The sequence below is a fragment of the Acomys minous genome, assembly GCF_964271855.1.
Source record: "Acomys minous genome assembly, chromosome: 12".
NCBI classification, from domain to species: Eukaryota; Metazoa; Chordata; class Mammalia; order Rodentia; family Muridae; genus Acomys; species Acomys minous.
The window spans coordinates 86508334-86526528 of NC_140493.1; the positions used below are offsets into that span (position 1 = coordinate 86508334).

General features: G+C 41.7%; 1 protein-coding gene across 10 annotated transcripts in view; it reads left to right on the top strand.

The window, feature by feature from the left end:
• The window catches only part of SPAG9 (sperm associated antigen 9), a 133961-nt gene that overhangs the window by 110364 nt on the left and 5402 nt on the right, over positions 1-18195 (top strand). For 7 of the 10 annotated variants that reach the window (XM_084803315.1, XM_084803317.1, XM_084803319.1 and 4 more), the window contains 7 exons: positions 298-365; positions 4236-4384; positions 6147-6318; positions 8985-9098; positions 10187-10225; positions 11118-11294; positions 14628-14777. In XM_084803315.1, coding sequence (XP_084659441.1) covers positions 298-365; positions 4236-4384; positions 6147-6318; positions 8985-9098; positions 10187-10225; positions 11118-11294; positions 14628-14777 — 869 coding nt within the window. The remainder of the gene's footprint in view (positions 1-297; positions 366-4235; positions 4385-6146; positions 6319-8984; positions 9099-10186; positions 10226-11117; positions 11295-14627; positions 14778-18195) is intronic. The other 3 variants (XM_084803318.1, XM_084803321.1, XM_084803316.1) reach the window with 1 other exon arrangement.

Consider the following 18195-nt stretch of genomic DNA (forward strand, 5'->3'; position numbering starts at 1 on the left):
AATCTCAAGGACTGAGTCTGTTAGTTCCTGTCCAGATGTGTGTCTGGTCTGTCGAGTTATATTGAGGTATTATGAGAGGAGGAGCCTTGGGCCAGACAGCAAAGCACCTCCAGATAACCACATAGCTGTGTGCTATTTTCTGTGGTGCATTTCCGTAACAAGATGCTCACAGTGTAGACAGCAGCATATTCGAGAGTTGTGTCAGACCCTCATCACAAACTCTGCACCAGATCAGTAACACATGGTCCATTCTGTGCTCCTGAGTGCAGGCTCTGAAACTCTTCTCCCTACTTTCAGGCACGTGAAAGGAATTGTGCTAGTCGCCCTGGCTGATGGTACCCTTGCAATCTTCCACAGAGGCGTTGGTGAGTGCTTATAATGTTGTTTACCAACATGTTGCTTTGCAGAGCATTTTCAAGTTGATTGGATTACTGTATTTGAAAGAACTGGTATCTAAAAAGAGAATGAGGTTTTAAGTGAAACATTAGTGATATATATCAATAAATATATGCATGCCTTTGTGGGGGTATGCATTAGGTGTTCCTGATAGACAAGTATGTTTATCACAATGAAAAGTTTAGCATTTTCTGTGCCCATATATTATATATACATTGTCTTTGTATGTATGCTTCTGATGTGTGTACATAGATGTTCCTGTATGTGAATATGGGCATGCATGTGCCATGGTGTGTGTGCAACAACAATTTTGTGTTAGTTATTATTACCTCCTTATCTTGCTCTAGATAGGGTCTTTTGTTACTTACTGATGTGTGTTACAGTTAAATTACCAGAAGGCCTAATAATGTTTATTATCAAGCCTATGATTACAATTATGACAGTATTTTCTAACATGCTAGCAGTCAATCAAGACACAGACACCTGTTACATTTTAAAATACCCTTAGTTAACCTGGGGCAAGGCAGATATTAATCCCCTAAAGTACTTCCCATAGTGGGGCAGATATGGAATATATATATTTGATAATGTTCTTCATCTGGGCCAAATCCTCCATCCACGTCAGCCATGTGCTTCTCTTCCACCTAACCCATGATGGTGCAGCCTCCTTCTCCTCTCCTCTGGTCTCCTTCCTCCCAAGATTCCCTCTCTCTCCCCCAGCCTGGGAACCTTAGTCACGCCTATCCCATTTGCCCTGCCCAGGTGTGATGGCCTTTTACTGGTTAAAGAGGTTAAGCTCTTAGGCAAGGTACAGGTGGGACAGAGCCAGCAAGCAGTAATTATCATCAAAATACATCAGACCAACCTCCCACAGATGTGTATGCCAAGCTAGCTGGCCTCCTAGTTTCCAGAAACTCTCTTGTCTCTCTCCCCAGGGAGAGTTGGGATAACAGGTGTGTGCTGCTGCCCCTGTAGCACATAGATTCTGCGGCTCTAAGCTCAGTTCTCATTTTGCCCAATAAGCACCTTATTTCCTCAGCCATCTCCCCAGCTCTCTGATGCCTTTATGTAGTGCAATGCCTCAACTTTATCATATATTTAATTAGAAAAAATTTGGCAAGGATAATTCTTTTATCCCTTTTTTGTTTTCGTTTGTTTTTGTGGCAGGGTTTCTCTGTATAGCCCTGGCCCTCCTGGAACTCACTTTGTAGACCAGGCTGGCCTGAATTCACAGAGATCCACCTGCCTCTGCCTCTCAAGTGCAAGGATTAAAAGTATGTGCCATCACACACAGCTTTATCCTATTTTTAAAAAAATAATTTCCACCTGCTTTATTTAAGAAAACCTTGTTTTGTTTAAGAAAGGGTCTCACTCCGTAGTCAAGATTGGCCTAGAGTTAACAGTTTTCTTGTTTTAGTCTCCCAAGTACTGGAATTATAAATATGGGCCACCAAACCTGGCTTTTTCTTTCTTTCTTTCTTTTTTGGGGGGGATTTTTTTGAGACAGGGTTTCTCTATGTTATCTTGGCCATCCTGGACTCTCTTTGGAGACCAGGCTGGCCTCAAACTCACAGTGATCCACCTGCCTCTGCCTCCCAAGTGCTGGGATTAAAGGCATGTGCCACCACGCCCAGCCCAAACCTGGCTTTAAAACAATTCTTTTAGATTTTTTTTTTAATCTCTCTTCCTCTCTTCTCTTCTCTTCTCTTCTCTTCTCTTCTCTTCTTTCTCTCTCTCTCTCTCTCTCTCTCTCTCTCTCTCTCTCTCTCTCTCTCGTGTGTGTGTGTGTGTGTGTGTGTGTGTGTGTGTGTGTGTATGTCTGGATGTGTTTATATGCATGACAAGTATGCATTAGCCCACAGAGGCCAAAGGGTATCAGATCCATTGGAGCTGTAGTTATAGGCAATTGTGAGTTGTGGGTATTAGGAACCAAACATGGATCCTTTGCAAAAGCAGTAAGTGTTCTTAACTGCTTCCAGCCCATAAACCCCCAGTTATCTTTCAGTTGAGTAAAGTTTAGTCATTTTTCGTGTCACATTATTTCTACAACTACAGGCAAAGACAAGGCAACTTGAGAAAGTCTGCTTCACACGAGCTGATTCAAGAAACATATGTATCATCATAACTAACCTTGTTATGTGTGTCATCCAAAAATAATTATCCAGTAGGTTGATAGATCAAGGAAATATGAAGAAGATAGACTAATTTAGGTTTTAATGAAATCTCTTGTCCTTGTGGGCATACAGATGTGTTAGGTAAATGGTGCTTGGGTTCCTTGAACTGGTTGACATGTAGAAATTGCTTGTTATTGACTGTGTCATCACAGAGAAACAGCTGTGGTTTTTTTGTTCTTTGTTTAAACTCTTATGAATTAGGTTCTGTTGTCATCTTCATTACTTAACTGAGGAGAGTAATTTTTTTGTTTGTTTTGGTTTTTGTTTTTTGAGGCAGAGTTTTTCTGGGTAGCTTTAGCTGTCCTGTACTCACTTTGTAGACCAGGCTGGCCTTGAACTCACAGTGATCCACCTGCCTCTCCCTCTGGAGTGCTGGGATTAAAGGTGTGCGCCACCACACCTAGCTAAGGCCAGCATTTTATTCACTTATTCATAGCCCCTTAGTGAGTCAGTGAAAGAGACTAAAAAAAGTGGAATAATAGAAGTGTTGATAAGCAGAATAAAAGAAGTTGGATGTGTTAAGGATCAATATAAAGACCTGCTGTTGGGTTCAAAAGAGCAAGATATTTCTCAGGAGTTAGAATTACCTAAAGGTTGACTGTCAGCTCAGTAAGAGTAATTAATGTTTAAAGCCTCCAGCTCTATAGTGTCTGTCAGGGCTGGTGGTGATCTTTCCTCCTAAAGCGTTTGCAGTGGGAGTCAACAAAGTCGAAGTAGCATGAAGGATTCGTAAAGGACGGTAGATAGAATGCACACAGAAGTGATGGGGTGAAGAGACCTGGAGGCAGAGGCAGAGGGGTCTCGGAATTTGAGATCAGCTTAACCTACAGATCTGCACAAGTTCCAGGATAACCAGGGCTACAAAGAAACCTTACCTTAAAAAACCAAAACCAAAACCAAAAAAGAAAACCTAGAAATGTAATAAAGTTAGGGTTATATGTATTCATTGACTTTCACTAGGCAAAACTATAGACTAATGGGTGATATCACACACATGCTGTGTCAGCTTTCATTCTTTTTTTATTTCTCAGCATTTAGGATTTCAGATTGATTAATTAAAGATGTTCAGAGTATGTGCATAGTTTCTAACATGTTAGCAATGAGTTGCCTTCAGTTTCTACTAAGAAAATCCATCAAATTGCAAGACAAATATAATCCTCCAGACAACTATTTGTTCTCCAGTATGTGGAGTGTTTGTGTGCATGTTGCTAGAGACTGGATCTTGCACTTCTAAGATATGCCCCAAGCCCTAATTCCATTCTAATTCTAAATAAAGACTGCCGTATTCAGATAACCTATGACTGATTTGTCACTTTACCTTTTTTTTTTTTTTTTTTAAAGCTAGGTCTCGCTAAGTATCCTTAGTTAGCCTGGAACTTACTATATAAACCAGGCTGACCTTGAATTCAAAGAAATCAGTTTGCCCTATAGCACCCTGATGTTGGGATTAAAGGTGTGCACCACTGCACCAAACTATATTACCATTTTTGAAAACATGCTTTCATGAGAATCCAGTTAGTGGGTGGCAGGTTGGAGCAGACGTTTTGTGATCTCTTTTAGCTATATAACTTATACAGATAAAAGTATATTTAATATATGTTGCTTTAAGTGCCTCATCAATAAAAAGTGGTATGCTTAATTATAAACGTACTTCTTGTTTTAAAGATGGACAGTGGGACCTGTCAAACTATCACCTTTTAGACCTTGGGCGCCCCCATCATTCCATACGGTGCATGACTGTGGTGCATGACAAAGTCTGGTGTGGCTACAGGAACAAGATCTACGTGGTTCAGCCAAAGGCTATGAAGATAGAGGCAAGTTAACCTATATATTATATACATGCTGAAATGGTGTATCTACAAGACTAAATACTTATTTTCAGCTTCTTTAAAGACTGTTTAAAGGCACTTCAGATAGAGTTGTGGGTGTCTTAGCTTTCTCTATTTCTTTGCCTCCTTTGTCATTTAGACTATGAGGGTAGGAGATGGTGGGATTTTGTTTGATTGGTTGGTTTTTTTGTTGTTGCTGGTTTTATTTTGTTTTGTTTGTAAGGACAGAGACATAAATGTTTGTGTCTCTATATGTATCCACATATGTATGTATTTTATTAGAATATGTGTTTTTGTTGTGGTTTTGGTTTTGGAGACAGGGTCTCTACATATCCCTGACTATCCTGGAACTCACTATGTAGACCAGTCTGGCCGCAGAGATCTACTTGCCTCACCTTCTGAGGACTGGAATTAAAAGTATGCAGCAGCACCGTGCCTGCTGAAATGTGGTTCTTAATATCTCTAGTCATCTAAGGGCTGGTTGAGAGGATTCCCACTACCCCATAGATAGTCAGACTCATCTGTACGTACATACAAACTGAGAAATAGCACTACAGTGAAAAAAAGTTAAAGACAAGATCTTAAATTTTGGTCACAATGTATCCATTCTTACTGTTTTTAAAAAATTACAAGAAGAAACTTTTAGGTGAAGTTTCTATTTCTCCCTGCCCCATGTCCAGTTTTCTTCCTTAGGAAGCTCACCGTTAAAGCTAGACATGATAGCACACCTCTGTGATCCTAGCACTCTGGAGGCTAAGGTAGGAGAATTGTCACAAATCTGAGACTAACCTAGGCTACATAGCAAGACCCTGTCTCATCAGGTACCACCTCTGCCAAATACATCCACGGGTAACCATTTGGTGTTTATTTTTCATGGTTGCTCCTTCTAAAACAACATGGATCCTTTTAGTTTATTACCAATAGAATCTGACTTGTCTTTGCTCTGTAGCAATACCACATCCTGACATCACATCTCTGAACACCTTAGATAGTCTGGATGTGCCAGCGTTGTTTATTTAAGATAATGTCCTGTACAGTGCTGAAGTCCAGCACCACTTGGTTCTGCTATGTTGTGTCTCACTATTGAAGCAATCTCACTCTGGCATTGAATTCACAGCAGCCCTCCTGTCTTAGACTTCCAAGTGCTAAGATTAAAGTTATCAGCCACCATGCCCAGCTACCATTTGGTCCTTTGTTCTTATTTACTTGTGTGTGTGTGTGTGTGTGTGTGTGTGTGTGTGTGTGTGTGTGTGTGTGTGCACTCTATGGTGGAAGAACTTATAGGAGAGTAGTCGTACAAGATAAGCAAATTTCGGCCCTTTTAATAAACAATCTTCAGATTGTTGTGAAGATTTAGCAGAATTTTTTTTAATGTATCTTGGTGTTTTGACTGCATGTATGTCTGTGTGAGAGTGTTGGATCCTCTGGAACTAGAGTTACAGAGAGTTGTGAGCTGCTGTGTGGCTGCTGAAAATTGAACCTGGGTCCTCTGATTATCTAGTTTTAAATGACTTCCTATGAGACAAAAGTAATTTCATTAGCTGGATGTGGTGGCGCATGCCTTTAGTCCCAGCCCCTGGGAGGCGTAGGCAGAGGCAGTCGGATCTCTGAGTTTGTGGCCAGCCTGATCTGCAGAGCAAGTTCCAAAACAGCCAGGGCTGAGTTCCAAGACAGCCAGGGCTGCACAGAGAAACCCTGTCTTGAAAACAAAACAAAAAATAATTTCACTATTAAACATCTCTTCTAGAAATCATTTGATGCACATCCCAGGAAGGAGAGCCAAGTCCGGCAGCTTGCATGGGTGGGTGATGGTGTGTGGGTCTCCATTCGTTTGGATTCCACGCTCCGCCTCTATCATGCACACACATATCAACATCTCCAGGATGTGGACATCGAACCCTATGTAAGCAAAATGTTAGGTAAGCTTCCAAAGTGTTTTCCTTTTGAAAAATCAGTGAAAATATTTTGTTATTTTATGCAATGTTATGGCACTAACTCAGAGCTTTGTGTATAGTGAGCAGATGGGCTACAACTAAACTACACCTCCAACCTCCTCTAATGCTCTGAGAAAAATTACTGACTCAGTTAGCACATGAATTGTTCATTTTCATCACTGGAGGTATTGGACAGATGCACCAATGCACCGTGGTCATTGACTAGAATTTAGGTTTGTTTGTTGTTTGTTTTTCTCTCCTCCTTGTTCTTTACATCCTTTGATGACCTGGAACTCTGTCAACTTTGAAACTAGTTATCTTGGCCACTATCTCCTTAGACCAGACCACTGTCCTTTCCCCTTTGATAGTCTCCTCCTCCTAACTGATGTCCTTGTCTCTTCACTGCTCTGTCTTCTGCATAGTAAGTAAAGTGCAAAAGCATCTTGATGCACTGACTCTGATGACGCTTGGATCATCACAGGCAGCTTTACATAGTCTAGACCAGTCTCCCTGCTCAGTCCAACACACTGACAAGTGCCTTCCCATTTCAGAACCTTCACATGTGCTATGTATCCTCTGCCTAGCAAAGTCTTCTTGGTCTATGTTTATTTACTCTCATGTTCTCATGTCATATTGAAGAGGGACCTTTATTTAAGTCCTGTATCTTTTGAGAGATGAGAGTGGGGGAGGAGGGGGGAGGGGAGAGAGGGAGAGAGAGAGACAGAGGGGGCAGGGAGGATCTTTGCTGTATAGCCCAGGTCAGAACCTGGAACTCACAGAGATCTCCCTGCCTCTGCCTCTCGAGAGCTGGGATGAAAAGTGTGTGCCACCACAGCCAGCTGTCATTTTCATAGGGTTAGCATTAGTGTGATTGCACCCATATTATGTCTCTATCCCATAGAGGAAGCTCAGGGAAGGCAGGACAAGGACAGTCTCTGGTCTCGTTCTCTACTGTACTTTTAACATCTAATGCAGTGCTTTGTGGCTACTAGCCATATCATAAAGGAGTCCTTTCCTGAGGAAAAATGGATTTCTCTCAACAGTTTTTAACCTTTTACCATCTTTAATCACAGTGAAGCTGTGTACTTTCTCCATAGAGTCAAGCATGTTAGAAACATGCTCACAAGGACTCTAGAGTTAAAGAGTAAGTCCTAGCTTTGCTGGGCAGTGGTGGCGCACGCCTTTAATCCCAGCACTGGGGAGGCAGAGGCAGGGGGATCTCTGTGAGTTTAAAGGACAGCCAGGGCTAAAACAGGGGGGTGGGGCAGGATGGGGGAAAGATTCCTAGCTTGGGGCTGAAGACGTGGGACAGTGGTTAAGAGCACTTGCTGCTCTGGCAGAGGACCTGGGTTTGGTTTTCACTGACACCCACGTGGCAGTTCAGCAAACATAGGTACCTCCAGTTCTTAGGGATCTGACACCCTTTCTGGCTTCATCAGTTCCCAGGCATGTGAGTGATGCACACACACATACTGTGGGCAAAACACATAAAATGAATCCAATTTAAAAAAGACTTTTTAAAAATTTATTTTAAATTAAAGATTCCTAGCTTAGGCTGAACAGGAGTTAAGATTGCTTCTTATGTTGCCTGTAAGGTCAGGACCTCAGTTCTTTGAGTTACTGATGTTTGTCTAAATGTTTTATTTATTTAATCATATTTCTGAAATCACTTATAAAAAATTCTCTTAAAATATAAAAACTTGTTTATTCTAAGTTTTATATGATATCCCAGTACTTCTAACCTATTTTCTTTGTACTTTCTTCCTGGTTGATAAAGCCAGCCATATGTAGCTTTTTATTTGTTTGTTTATTTATTTTTGGTTTTCTTCAAGACAGGGTTTCTCTGTGTTGTCGTAGCTGTCCTGGACACACTTTGTAGACCAGGCTGGCCTCGAACTCAAAGAGATCCACCTGCCTCTGCCATGTGTGCCACTGTGCCTGGCTTGTAGAATTTTCTTTTTTCATTAGCCTTGACTTATCAAATAATAAAACCAATAAGAATTTGCTTTTTTTTAATTTATTTTTTAAAAATGTATTTTATTAATTTATTCATATTACATCTCAGTTGTTATCCCATCCCTTGTATCCTCCCATTCCTCCCTCCCTCGCATTTTCCCCTTACTCCCCTCCCCTATGACTGTGACTGAGGAGGACCTCTTCCCCCTGTATATGCTCTTAGGGTATCAAGTCTCTTCTTGGTAGCCTGCTATCCTTCCTCTGAGTGCCACCAGGTCTCCTCATCCAGGGGACGTGGTCAAATATGAGGCACCAGAGTTCGTGTGGAAGTCATATCCCACTCTCCACTCAGCTGTGGAGAATGTCCTGTCCACTGGCTAGATCTGGGTAGGGATAAGAATTTGCTTTGAGCTGAGCATGGTGGTGTCCACCCACAATCCCAACATTCACCTATAATCAATCATACCACTTGTGAGATAGAGGCAGAAGAATCACAAGGTCAGGGTTAGCCTTAGCTTCATAGTTCAGAGCCACCCTACACATGCCATGAGACTTGTCTCTCACACACACACAACTTTCCTTTTCAGCACACTTTTTTCTTTGTGGTTTTTAAACCAGAGACTCCTGGGGATTTAGAATCTGAAACACCATTTGCTCTAGTTTCTCAAACAGTTTTTCTTCCCCCTCCCCTACAGGCACTGGAAAACTGGGCTTCTCTTTTGTGAGGATAACAGCTCTTATGGTGTCCTGCAATCGTTTGTGGGTGGGGACAGGAAACGGTGTCATTATCTCCATCCCATTAACAGAAAGTAAGTATATTTTAAAATAACTGTCACAAGTCAAAGAATTGCAGGAAATAGTGATGCCCAGAATTCAGACTGAAGGAATTGTTTAGATTTTGGCAGACCTGTGACAATGCAGAAATCAGTTTATAAACTCTCCAGAATCAGCTTGTAAGTATCTGGGCCATTGTCCGTTTCTCAGCGTTCTCATTGTAGGAAGCTCTTCCTCTCAGTTATGGAGTCACAGCACTATTTCATCTTGAAATAAAAGGTCCATTTCTCTTCACCTTTGTTATACCAGCATTCAGAAGTGCTGCATTTCATTCATCATAGTTTTCATTCACTCTGGCTAGTAGTTATGGCTATCCCATTTGTTGTATTTGAGATTGTTTTTTAACTTGTGGGAGAAGTCTCAGATCACTGAGCCTTTCCTTGTACTGAAGACAGGCTGTCTGTTTGAAAGGAATGTGCTTTATTATTTTGGAGAACAAAATGTACTTTGTATGTTCCTCATAGTATTCTATTACATTGATCATCCATTAAGTATTTTATGTTGCAAAATGCACTGGCAAGGAATAGTTGGGCGGGGAGAATGCCTTAAGTTCATCAAATAGTTAATTAATTACCTTGTTCAGTGGAAGGGAGGAAGGAACACCAGAAGGTGGGTTTGGAGCCCTTAAAGAGTCTGTGTTTTTTGTGCAGTCACTTACAGGTCTACATGTTCAAAGCACTTCTTAAACCTGAGACATTCCGAATGGCTAGATAACCTTTCTCTTTAAAAGAGGGTTACATTTAGCCTAATTATTTAGAGGGAATTTCTTTTGGGTACACTGACAAAGAGAATTTTAGTATGCACTCTACATCAGTTCTTAAGGGTTTGATTCTGTTTCACTGAAGTGACTTCATATGCATGCATCATAATAAATCCAGCCGTCGTTTTTGAGCAGAGTGTTTGTTTGTAGAGGCCTTGGTAAGAAGTCACATCATTTGCTGTTCTGCCAGGTTGGCATGACTGAGGAGGGCCACGCAGAAGTGGCTGAGTGGTGGCTCACAGTAATGCTTCTCCTTCCTCTCGTGCACCTCCCCATGTCCCCTCTCCTCCTTTCTCACTTTAGCGGTAATCCTCCACCAGGGACGTTTACTGGGGCTGAGGGGTAAGTGCAGATCCAGAACAAAACCTCTTCCTGGCTTCTCAGAGCCACTGTGAGGCTGTCTTCTCTTCTCTAGAACACCCTTTTGACTGTTGTTCAGTGTCACCCACTCGCAGTCACTGCATTGCAGCAGGTTTTGTTTTTTTTGTTTGTTTGTTTTTGTTTTGTTTTACTTTAAAACGTTTGTTACATAGCCACCAACTGCTCAGCAGCTTAGTCTATTGATCATCTTTTGTTGCAGCTAAACTTTCTTTCAGACTTGGTTTTCCTTCCAATAAAAACATGAAACATCTCTTAAACCTGTCATTAATCTACATTATTGACTCTTATTACCCTTCATGTTTCTTTCATTCACTTACCCATGGAATTGGGGGTATTTTGTAAGTCTGGCTATTATATAGGAATCCAGCGAACTGTCAGCCTGGCATAAACACAAGCTTCTGGATGGTGGTGCCTGGGTACTTTACAGCAAAGCTTTCCCACCCCTTACTGGGGAGGGGGCAGAAGATGAACTATAGAGATCTTATCTAAGAATGCACCTTTGTACTATAGTTTGTATAATGCTTAGTTTCCTTTAATAAGGACTATAAAACAAAACTTAACAGATTTAACTATGATTCAGTTCTGTTTTGTTTACTGTAATGGTTTCCCTCGATTTAATAGAAGCATAGTCATTGCTAGACTGGCAAAATCCCCTACTCCATTACTGAGGTACTTAAAAATAACTAGCATGCTGTATCTCTTTCCAGCTTTGCCTTGAGCTGGCGTTGCTGCACTTATGTTATCTCTACTGGCTGTAGCTCTTAGATAATGTCATAAGGATTAACCAGTAACCTCGTGCCTCAGTACTATATTCTAGAGGAAAATACTTGGTATTTGGTTTTTCTCTTTGCAGCAAATAAAACCTCAGGGACTCCAGGTAATCGTCCTGGAAGTGTAATCCGTGTTTATGGTGATGAGAACAGTGATAAAGTAACCCCAGGGACATTTATACCCTACTGTTCAATGGCACATGCACAGCTTTGTTTCCACGGGCACCGGGATGCTGTGAAATTCTTTGTGGCAGTTCCAGGTGAGTTAGACTAGTCTGTTGAAATATCTATCTTCCTTGTGGTTCACCACCTCTCCAAACACTAAATTACTAGGATTACCCACAATTTCAATGTAGCGCTTAAGGAAGTTCTGGAATGGAGCTATGATTGAAATAAAATAGATTACGTGGCCGGGCGTGGTGGCGCACGCCTTTAATCCCAGCACTCAGAAGGCAGAGGCAGGCGGATCACTGTGAGTTCAAGGCCAGCCTGGTCTACAAAGTGAGTCCAGGGGGGCTGGAGAGATGGCTCAGCAGTTAAGAGCACTTGCTGCTCTTCCAGAGAACCTGAGTTCAATTACCAGCCACCACATGGTGGCTCACAACCATCTACAATATAATCTGATGCCATCTTCTGGTATGCATGAAGACAGTGTACTCATATACCTAAAATAAATAAATCTTTTAAAAACAACAACAACAAAGTGAGTTCAGGACAGCCAAGGCTAATACAGCAAGACCCTGTCTCGAAAAACAAAAACAAACAAACAAAAAATTTTCGTGAATGAAGTTATTTTGCAATCTCTCCTCTACTCCCTAGAACAGATATTTTTGGGAACATTGCTTACTTTTGAATATCAATGGTAATATTTTGTCACAGTATATTATTCAAAGTCATCCTTAGCTACATAGTGACTTTAAGGCCAGCCAGAAATACCACAGTCCACCTACAGAGTAAGACTAGCTTGGAACACTGTATAGCCCAAGTTGCCTTCGAACTCTCCTAATGCAGCCTCCTGGGTGCTGGAATAACAGATGTGCTTTACCATACCGTGTGTGTGTGTGTGTGTGTGTGTGTGTGTGTGTGTGTGTGTGTGTGTGTTGGTGGTAGTGGTGTATATGTGTGTATGCTTGCATATGTGTAAAGGCCGAGGTTAATGTCAGGTGCCTTCCTCAGTTGCTCTCTACCATATTTTTTGAATCCAGAACTGATTGATTACCTAGACTAGCTGATCAGTGAGTTCCAGGTATCACTTGCCTATACACCTACACATCTGCAGTTGCACCCCAGCACCAGTATACACAAGCCCACCTTGCCAACTTTTTGTTTGGTTGGATTTTTTGAGACAGGGTTTCTCTCTCTGTAGCCTTTGCTGTCCTGGACAGGCTGGCTTTGAACTCACAGCCTCTGCCTCCCTCAGTGCTGGGATTCCAGGTGTGCACCACCGTGCCTGGCTCTTGTCCAACTTTTTATGTATATGCTGGAGATCCAAGCTCAGGTCTTCAGTTGTGCATCAGGCACTTTACCAACTGAGCCGCCCATCTCCCAGTGTTGAGCCTTCTTACTGTGTATGTGGAAGACTTCTCCTTTGAGTATGAATCTGAAAGTGGAGTTAGTAATGTTGTTGTTTGTCATAGGCCACTTAGCCTTAAGGGTGAAATTGTATTAGTTTCATTCATGCTTTGCCTTCTGCTGCAGAAGTTGTTCCTAGCAGGCTTGATGGCTTCCAGAGTAAGCTTCACTAATGCAGTCATGAAGCCTTATGGGGATCCATCATACTACCCCGTTCACCTTCAGTTAAAAATGTGGAATTATAGTGTATCACATCATATGATAGTGTTCTGCTAGTGACTAGAGACATATGGTTTGTGAGAGTTGACCAAAGGACGGCAGATTCTGAAAAAGGAAAAAGTATTTCATAGTCAAAGCTTTCTTTATCTGTGTCTCTCTCACACATGTACACACCACCACCCCTAGCTCTAGGGATTGGACATTGGCCCTCACACATGCTAGGCAAGCACTCTGCTTCCGAGCTACGTCCCCAGCCCATGGTCTAAGCTCTCTAAGAGGAATGTCTTGGAGATTGTTCAGTTGTTCCTATTGTGAATGATATGTAAAGGTTTCTCTCTTCCATGCCATTTCATACTCAAAGAATTCTATCTTAGAATTTGAACTTTAAAACAAATGGTACATGTAGCAGCAATTTTATATGTATACTCTAAGTTAAAAAAAAATAAGCCAGGTGCGGTGGCACATACCTGTAATCCCAGCACTCTGGGAGGCAGAGGCAGGCAAATGGTGTGAGTTAGAGGCCAGCCTGGTCTACAAAGCAAGTCCAGGACAAAAACAAACAAGCAAAACAAAACAAAAAAAAAAACCCAACATACTTTTCTTAACTATAAAAGAAAAGGGCATAGATTTGGAATATTATGAACTTCGTATTACTTTACTATGGTGTAATAAAATGCTGTGACAAAGGCAACTTAGAAAAGAAAGGATTTTAGAATCTATAACAGTAGGGATAGTGTGACAGCAGGAAGCTAAGAAATTACAACTTTGCTCTTTTTTGAGTCAGGGTCTCTCACTCTGTAGCCATAGCTGTTCTGGAACTCACTCTGTAGACCAGGCTGGCCTCAGACTCACAGCGATCCTTCTACCTCTGCCTCATGAGTACTGTGATTAAAGCTGTGTGTCACCACACTGGGGCTGAGATTACATCTTTAACTGCAGCCACAAAACAGAGAGAGCATCCTGAAAGTAGAGCAAGCTCTGAGCTCTCCTGCTCTTAGTGCTCTACTTCCTCCAGCAAGCTTACACCACCCCCCTAAGCAGTTGTACTAATTGGGAACGATGTGTTCACATAGTTGTGCCTATAAGGGACATTTCTTTTTCAAACCACAACAAAAATGCAATTCCTAGGCTTAAGGAAAGATTTTTCTGTCTTAAACACTAATGTTTACCGTTAGAAGGGGAACTTTCTATTGCCCCTCAGATCAAAAAGTAGAGCAGTGTAGTTGGGAGCAGCCAGTGAGCATCCACCTGGCCATACACGCATCTCCACTGGACCTTGGACATCTACTCCTGTTGACTTTGAAATTGGTTTACTCCAGATTTTTCATTTGTGTTCTTAAAACTTCATATAATGGTTTTCTGATCATCTAGAGCCTACCAGTGTTTCTAGTACCTTGATGTTGAATACGTGTGTGTGTGTGTGTGTGTGTGTGTGTGTGTTTTAAATATTTGCATTTTCATTTATTTAACCTTTTTGAGGCAGGATTTCACTGTGCATGCTTGGCTGGCCTTAAATTCACTTCCTTGAGCAGGCTGATCTTCGATTCACAGTAATCCTCCTGCCTCTGCCTCCTGAGCCCTTACACTAAAGGCAGTCAGAATATTGTCCAGCTTAAGTTCTATTTTTTTTTTATCAAGATTTCTGTAGTCTACACTGACCTTGAGCTCATGACTATCCTCTGCCATACCCTTCCTTGTTCTGCAATTATAGTCATTAGTCAACCATGTAATTTACTTAACTTTGAAAGGGTGTAGAAAACTATAGCATTCCTACCTCACTGTTCTGTTTCTGTGCAACACAGGTCAGGTCATCAGCCCACAAAGTAGCGGTAGTGGAGCAGATTTAACAGCTGACAAAGCAGGGTCATCTGCACAGGAGCCCAGTAGCCAGACGCCCTTGAAGTCCATGCTTGTCATCAGCGGAGGAGAAGGCTACATTGACTTCCGGATGGGTAAGTCTTTGTTCTGGGAGGTCAGTTTTCACTGTGCTCTGTAAGTTGGGTTTTTACCAACAATGAATAAGAAATCACTGATAATGATTTCTAACTTCTCTTTGAATCTTTTACTTAAAAAAGGATTTTTGCATATTGCACTGTTTCTACATATCTATTATATATGTGTGTTTGTGTTTCTTTCATACCAAAAAACATTCCTTTGAAAGAGTGTTATAAATTGCCAAAGGTGTATGTGAAGGTTCATGTGACGAGCTGAAGAATTGTAAACATAAGCCCTTGAGCGAACTATCCACTCACAAGAACCTGTTTTCTCGCCAAAAGGTGAAATAAAAATACTTCATAAAGCATTGTTTATCTGTCACTTTCTCACCTTGTGCCTGACAGTCTTAAAATTAATTAAGTCACTAGTCCCTTTTTAATAGATTTGTTTCTTTCTGTCCTGGAACTCGCTCTGTAGACCAGACTTGCCTCAGAGATCCACCCGCCTATGCCTCTCAAACACTGGGATTAAAGGTGTGCTTTGCCACGCTTGCTTCCTTTCAATAGGTTTTATAGAATGATACAGAGCTGATGTTGTTATCAAGTTAAAATACTGTAAATTCTCCAGTGGAGAGCTGTTAGTTCTTCCCGTGGTGGGAAGATAAGGCAGAAAAGAAATGTATCAGTTAAACTCTAGTCCCAGGGGATCTGACACCCTCACATCGATTCACACAAAATAAGAAGGAAGGAAGGAAAGAAAGAAAGAAAAGAAAGAAATAAGGAAGGAAGGAAAAAAGGCCAGGCATGGCAGTACACACCTTTGAATAAGTAGTGTTAATCTAAAAGGTTATGTTAGGGAACAGGCTGCTGAGCTCAGGCTGGGGATCAGCAATTCCTAAGTTCTGTTTGTTTGTTTTTGTTTTTTGAAAAAGGCTTGACTGACGTGATTTAGTTTCATTTGCTTGTTGCGTGGGGTTGGTTTGCTTTCCAGTGTTTGGTATTAAAACCAGGACTTCATGTCTGTTAGACAGATGCTTCACTGAGCGTGTCATATCACCAGTTTGACTGAAGGGTTATTGGACAGGTAAAACCATCTTAGAAGATGGTTGAAGAAAGTCTTTGTAAAAACTGGTAACACAGTACAGACTTTTCATCCAGAAGGAAGGTGAGATTAGTTATGGAAGACCTTCATTGAGAGAGAGAGAAAGAGAGAGAGAGAGAGAGAGAGAGAGAGAGAGAGTGTGTGTGTGTGTGTGTGTGTGTGTGTGTGTGTGTGTGTGTGTGTGTGTCTGTGTGTGTGTCTGTGTGTTTTAACAGAAAGGAAAAAGAAATAGAAAGTATTTTCCCAGTATCTTAGTTAGGGTTTCTATTGCTGTGATGAGGCACCATGACCACAGCAGCTGTTAAAAAGGAAAGCATTTAGTTGGGGCTGGTTTACCATTCAGAGGGTGAGTCTGTTATCATTCTGGCAGGGAGCTTTGTGGCACACAGGCAGGCACAGTGCTGCTGGAAAAGGAGCCGAGAGTTCTGCTCTGTGGGCTTCAGCTGCTGGGGCTGCTTGGAGCATCTAAATTCTCAAAGCCACCCATGTGACACACTTCCTCCAATAAGGCCACACCTCCAATGTGGCCACTCCCTGTGAGTCTGTGGGGGCCATTTTCATTCAAAGCATGACACCAAGAAAAGTTCGTACTTATTTTTCAAGCAAAGGAGAATTGCAGAACTTGAAATGGCGGAATAATGTGGCTAGATTTGGGGAGAAGGTATTTAGGTTAAAGACAAGAGATGTGCAGTGAGTTAGAAAAGGTGGATATCTGGGCTGCAGAGATGGCTCAGTGGCTAAGAGGTCTGTTCTTCCAGAGAACCCACATGGCAGCTCACAACTGTCTGTAACTCCAGTTCCAGAGGATCTGACGCCCTCATGCCAATTCACACAAAATAAGTAAAAATAATTAGTTAAGACCAGGTATGGTGGCACACACCTTTAATCCTAGCACCCAGGAGGCAGAGGCAAGCAGGCAGATCTCTGTGAGTTCAAGGCCAGCCTGATTCTACAAAAGCAATTACGAGGACAGCCAAGGCTGTTTCATAGAGAAACTCTATCTACAAAAAAAAGAAGAGAAGAAAAAGTGGGTATCTGAGTTGGCTAGTAATGGTGGAGACAGAAGTAGCACCATGAGGAATCATTAGCTAGTAGGTGTGGGAGGGTCACACTCAGAGCACTAAATGGAAGCAGCCCAAAGACAGGGAAGGAAGAAGTGCTGTACAAATGTGTGCTTGCTACAAAGAAACACACTAGCCTAATAAGTGTCTTAGCATTTTATTGTAGAGAATACAATAAAGGTGTCTTATCAAAGGTTCTTATCAATGATAGTGTACACAGGTGTTCAGTATAAACCAGAACATGTAATGCCAAAGGCTCTCAGCATACTTCTGTGGGCCAGAGGTATTAATGTACATTTTAGAGTTTGATGCCAGCAAAAACACCAGAGTTTTAAAGCATTTTAAAGCAATTGACTACTGGCACAGCACTGTTTTATTGAAAGGAATTGTAGAGACTCCCTTCCATGGGGTGATTGTTGTAGCTTTTCCTTGGAGTGCAGTGTAGCAGTTGGAATATTACTAAAGAATATGCTAGTCAGATCTCTGCAGTTCTCCACCTCCACCAAATACCATTGCAGATTCTGAAAATAGCATAAAAATTGCTTAACCAGGTTTGGCAGTATCTCTAGCAATCCAGCCTGGAAAATACACTTGTTTTTTTAAGCAAATGCTAATTTTAATAGTGAATATGTTGTTTTTAAAAACAAAACATGGTAGTACACGCTTTTAGTCTTGGCACCCTGGGAGGCGGGGACAGATGGAGCCTGGTCTGCTCAGTGAGTTCCAGGACACCAGGGGTACAAAGTGAACTGATATCTCAAAAAACCAAAATAAGCCAGGCTTGGTGGTGCACGCTTGTAATCCCAGTACTTGGGGAGGCAGAGGCAGGTGAACTGCTATTAGTTCAACGCTAGCCAGGTCTACAAAGCCAGTCCAGGACAGCCAGGGATACAAAGAGAAACCCTATCTCAAAAAACAAACAAACAAACAAAAGAACCCCTGAGTTAAACCTTATTGCTGTTCTTATTTTCTGTAATGTTTTAACAATAGGAATTTATCCCAGCAATCCTGCATTTGTAAGGGCTTATCCTAAATTGTAGGATATAGGGAGCCTGGGGAACAAGATAGTAACAGTCTTCAAAACAGCTCGGAAAGCAAGTAACCAGCAACCTTTGTCCCAGCCACTTGATCTTTACCATTGTAGTTTGCTGTTGCCCTTGTCTTTTGAAATAGGGTCTCATCGTGTGGCCGTGCTGGCTTGCAATTGACTATACCAGGCCGGCCTAGAACTTGCTGAAGTTTGCCTACCTTTGCCTGGAGTGCCACAATTAAA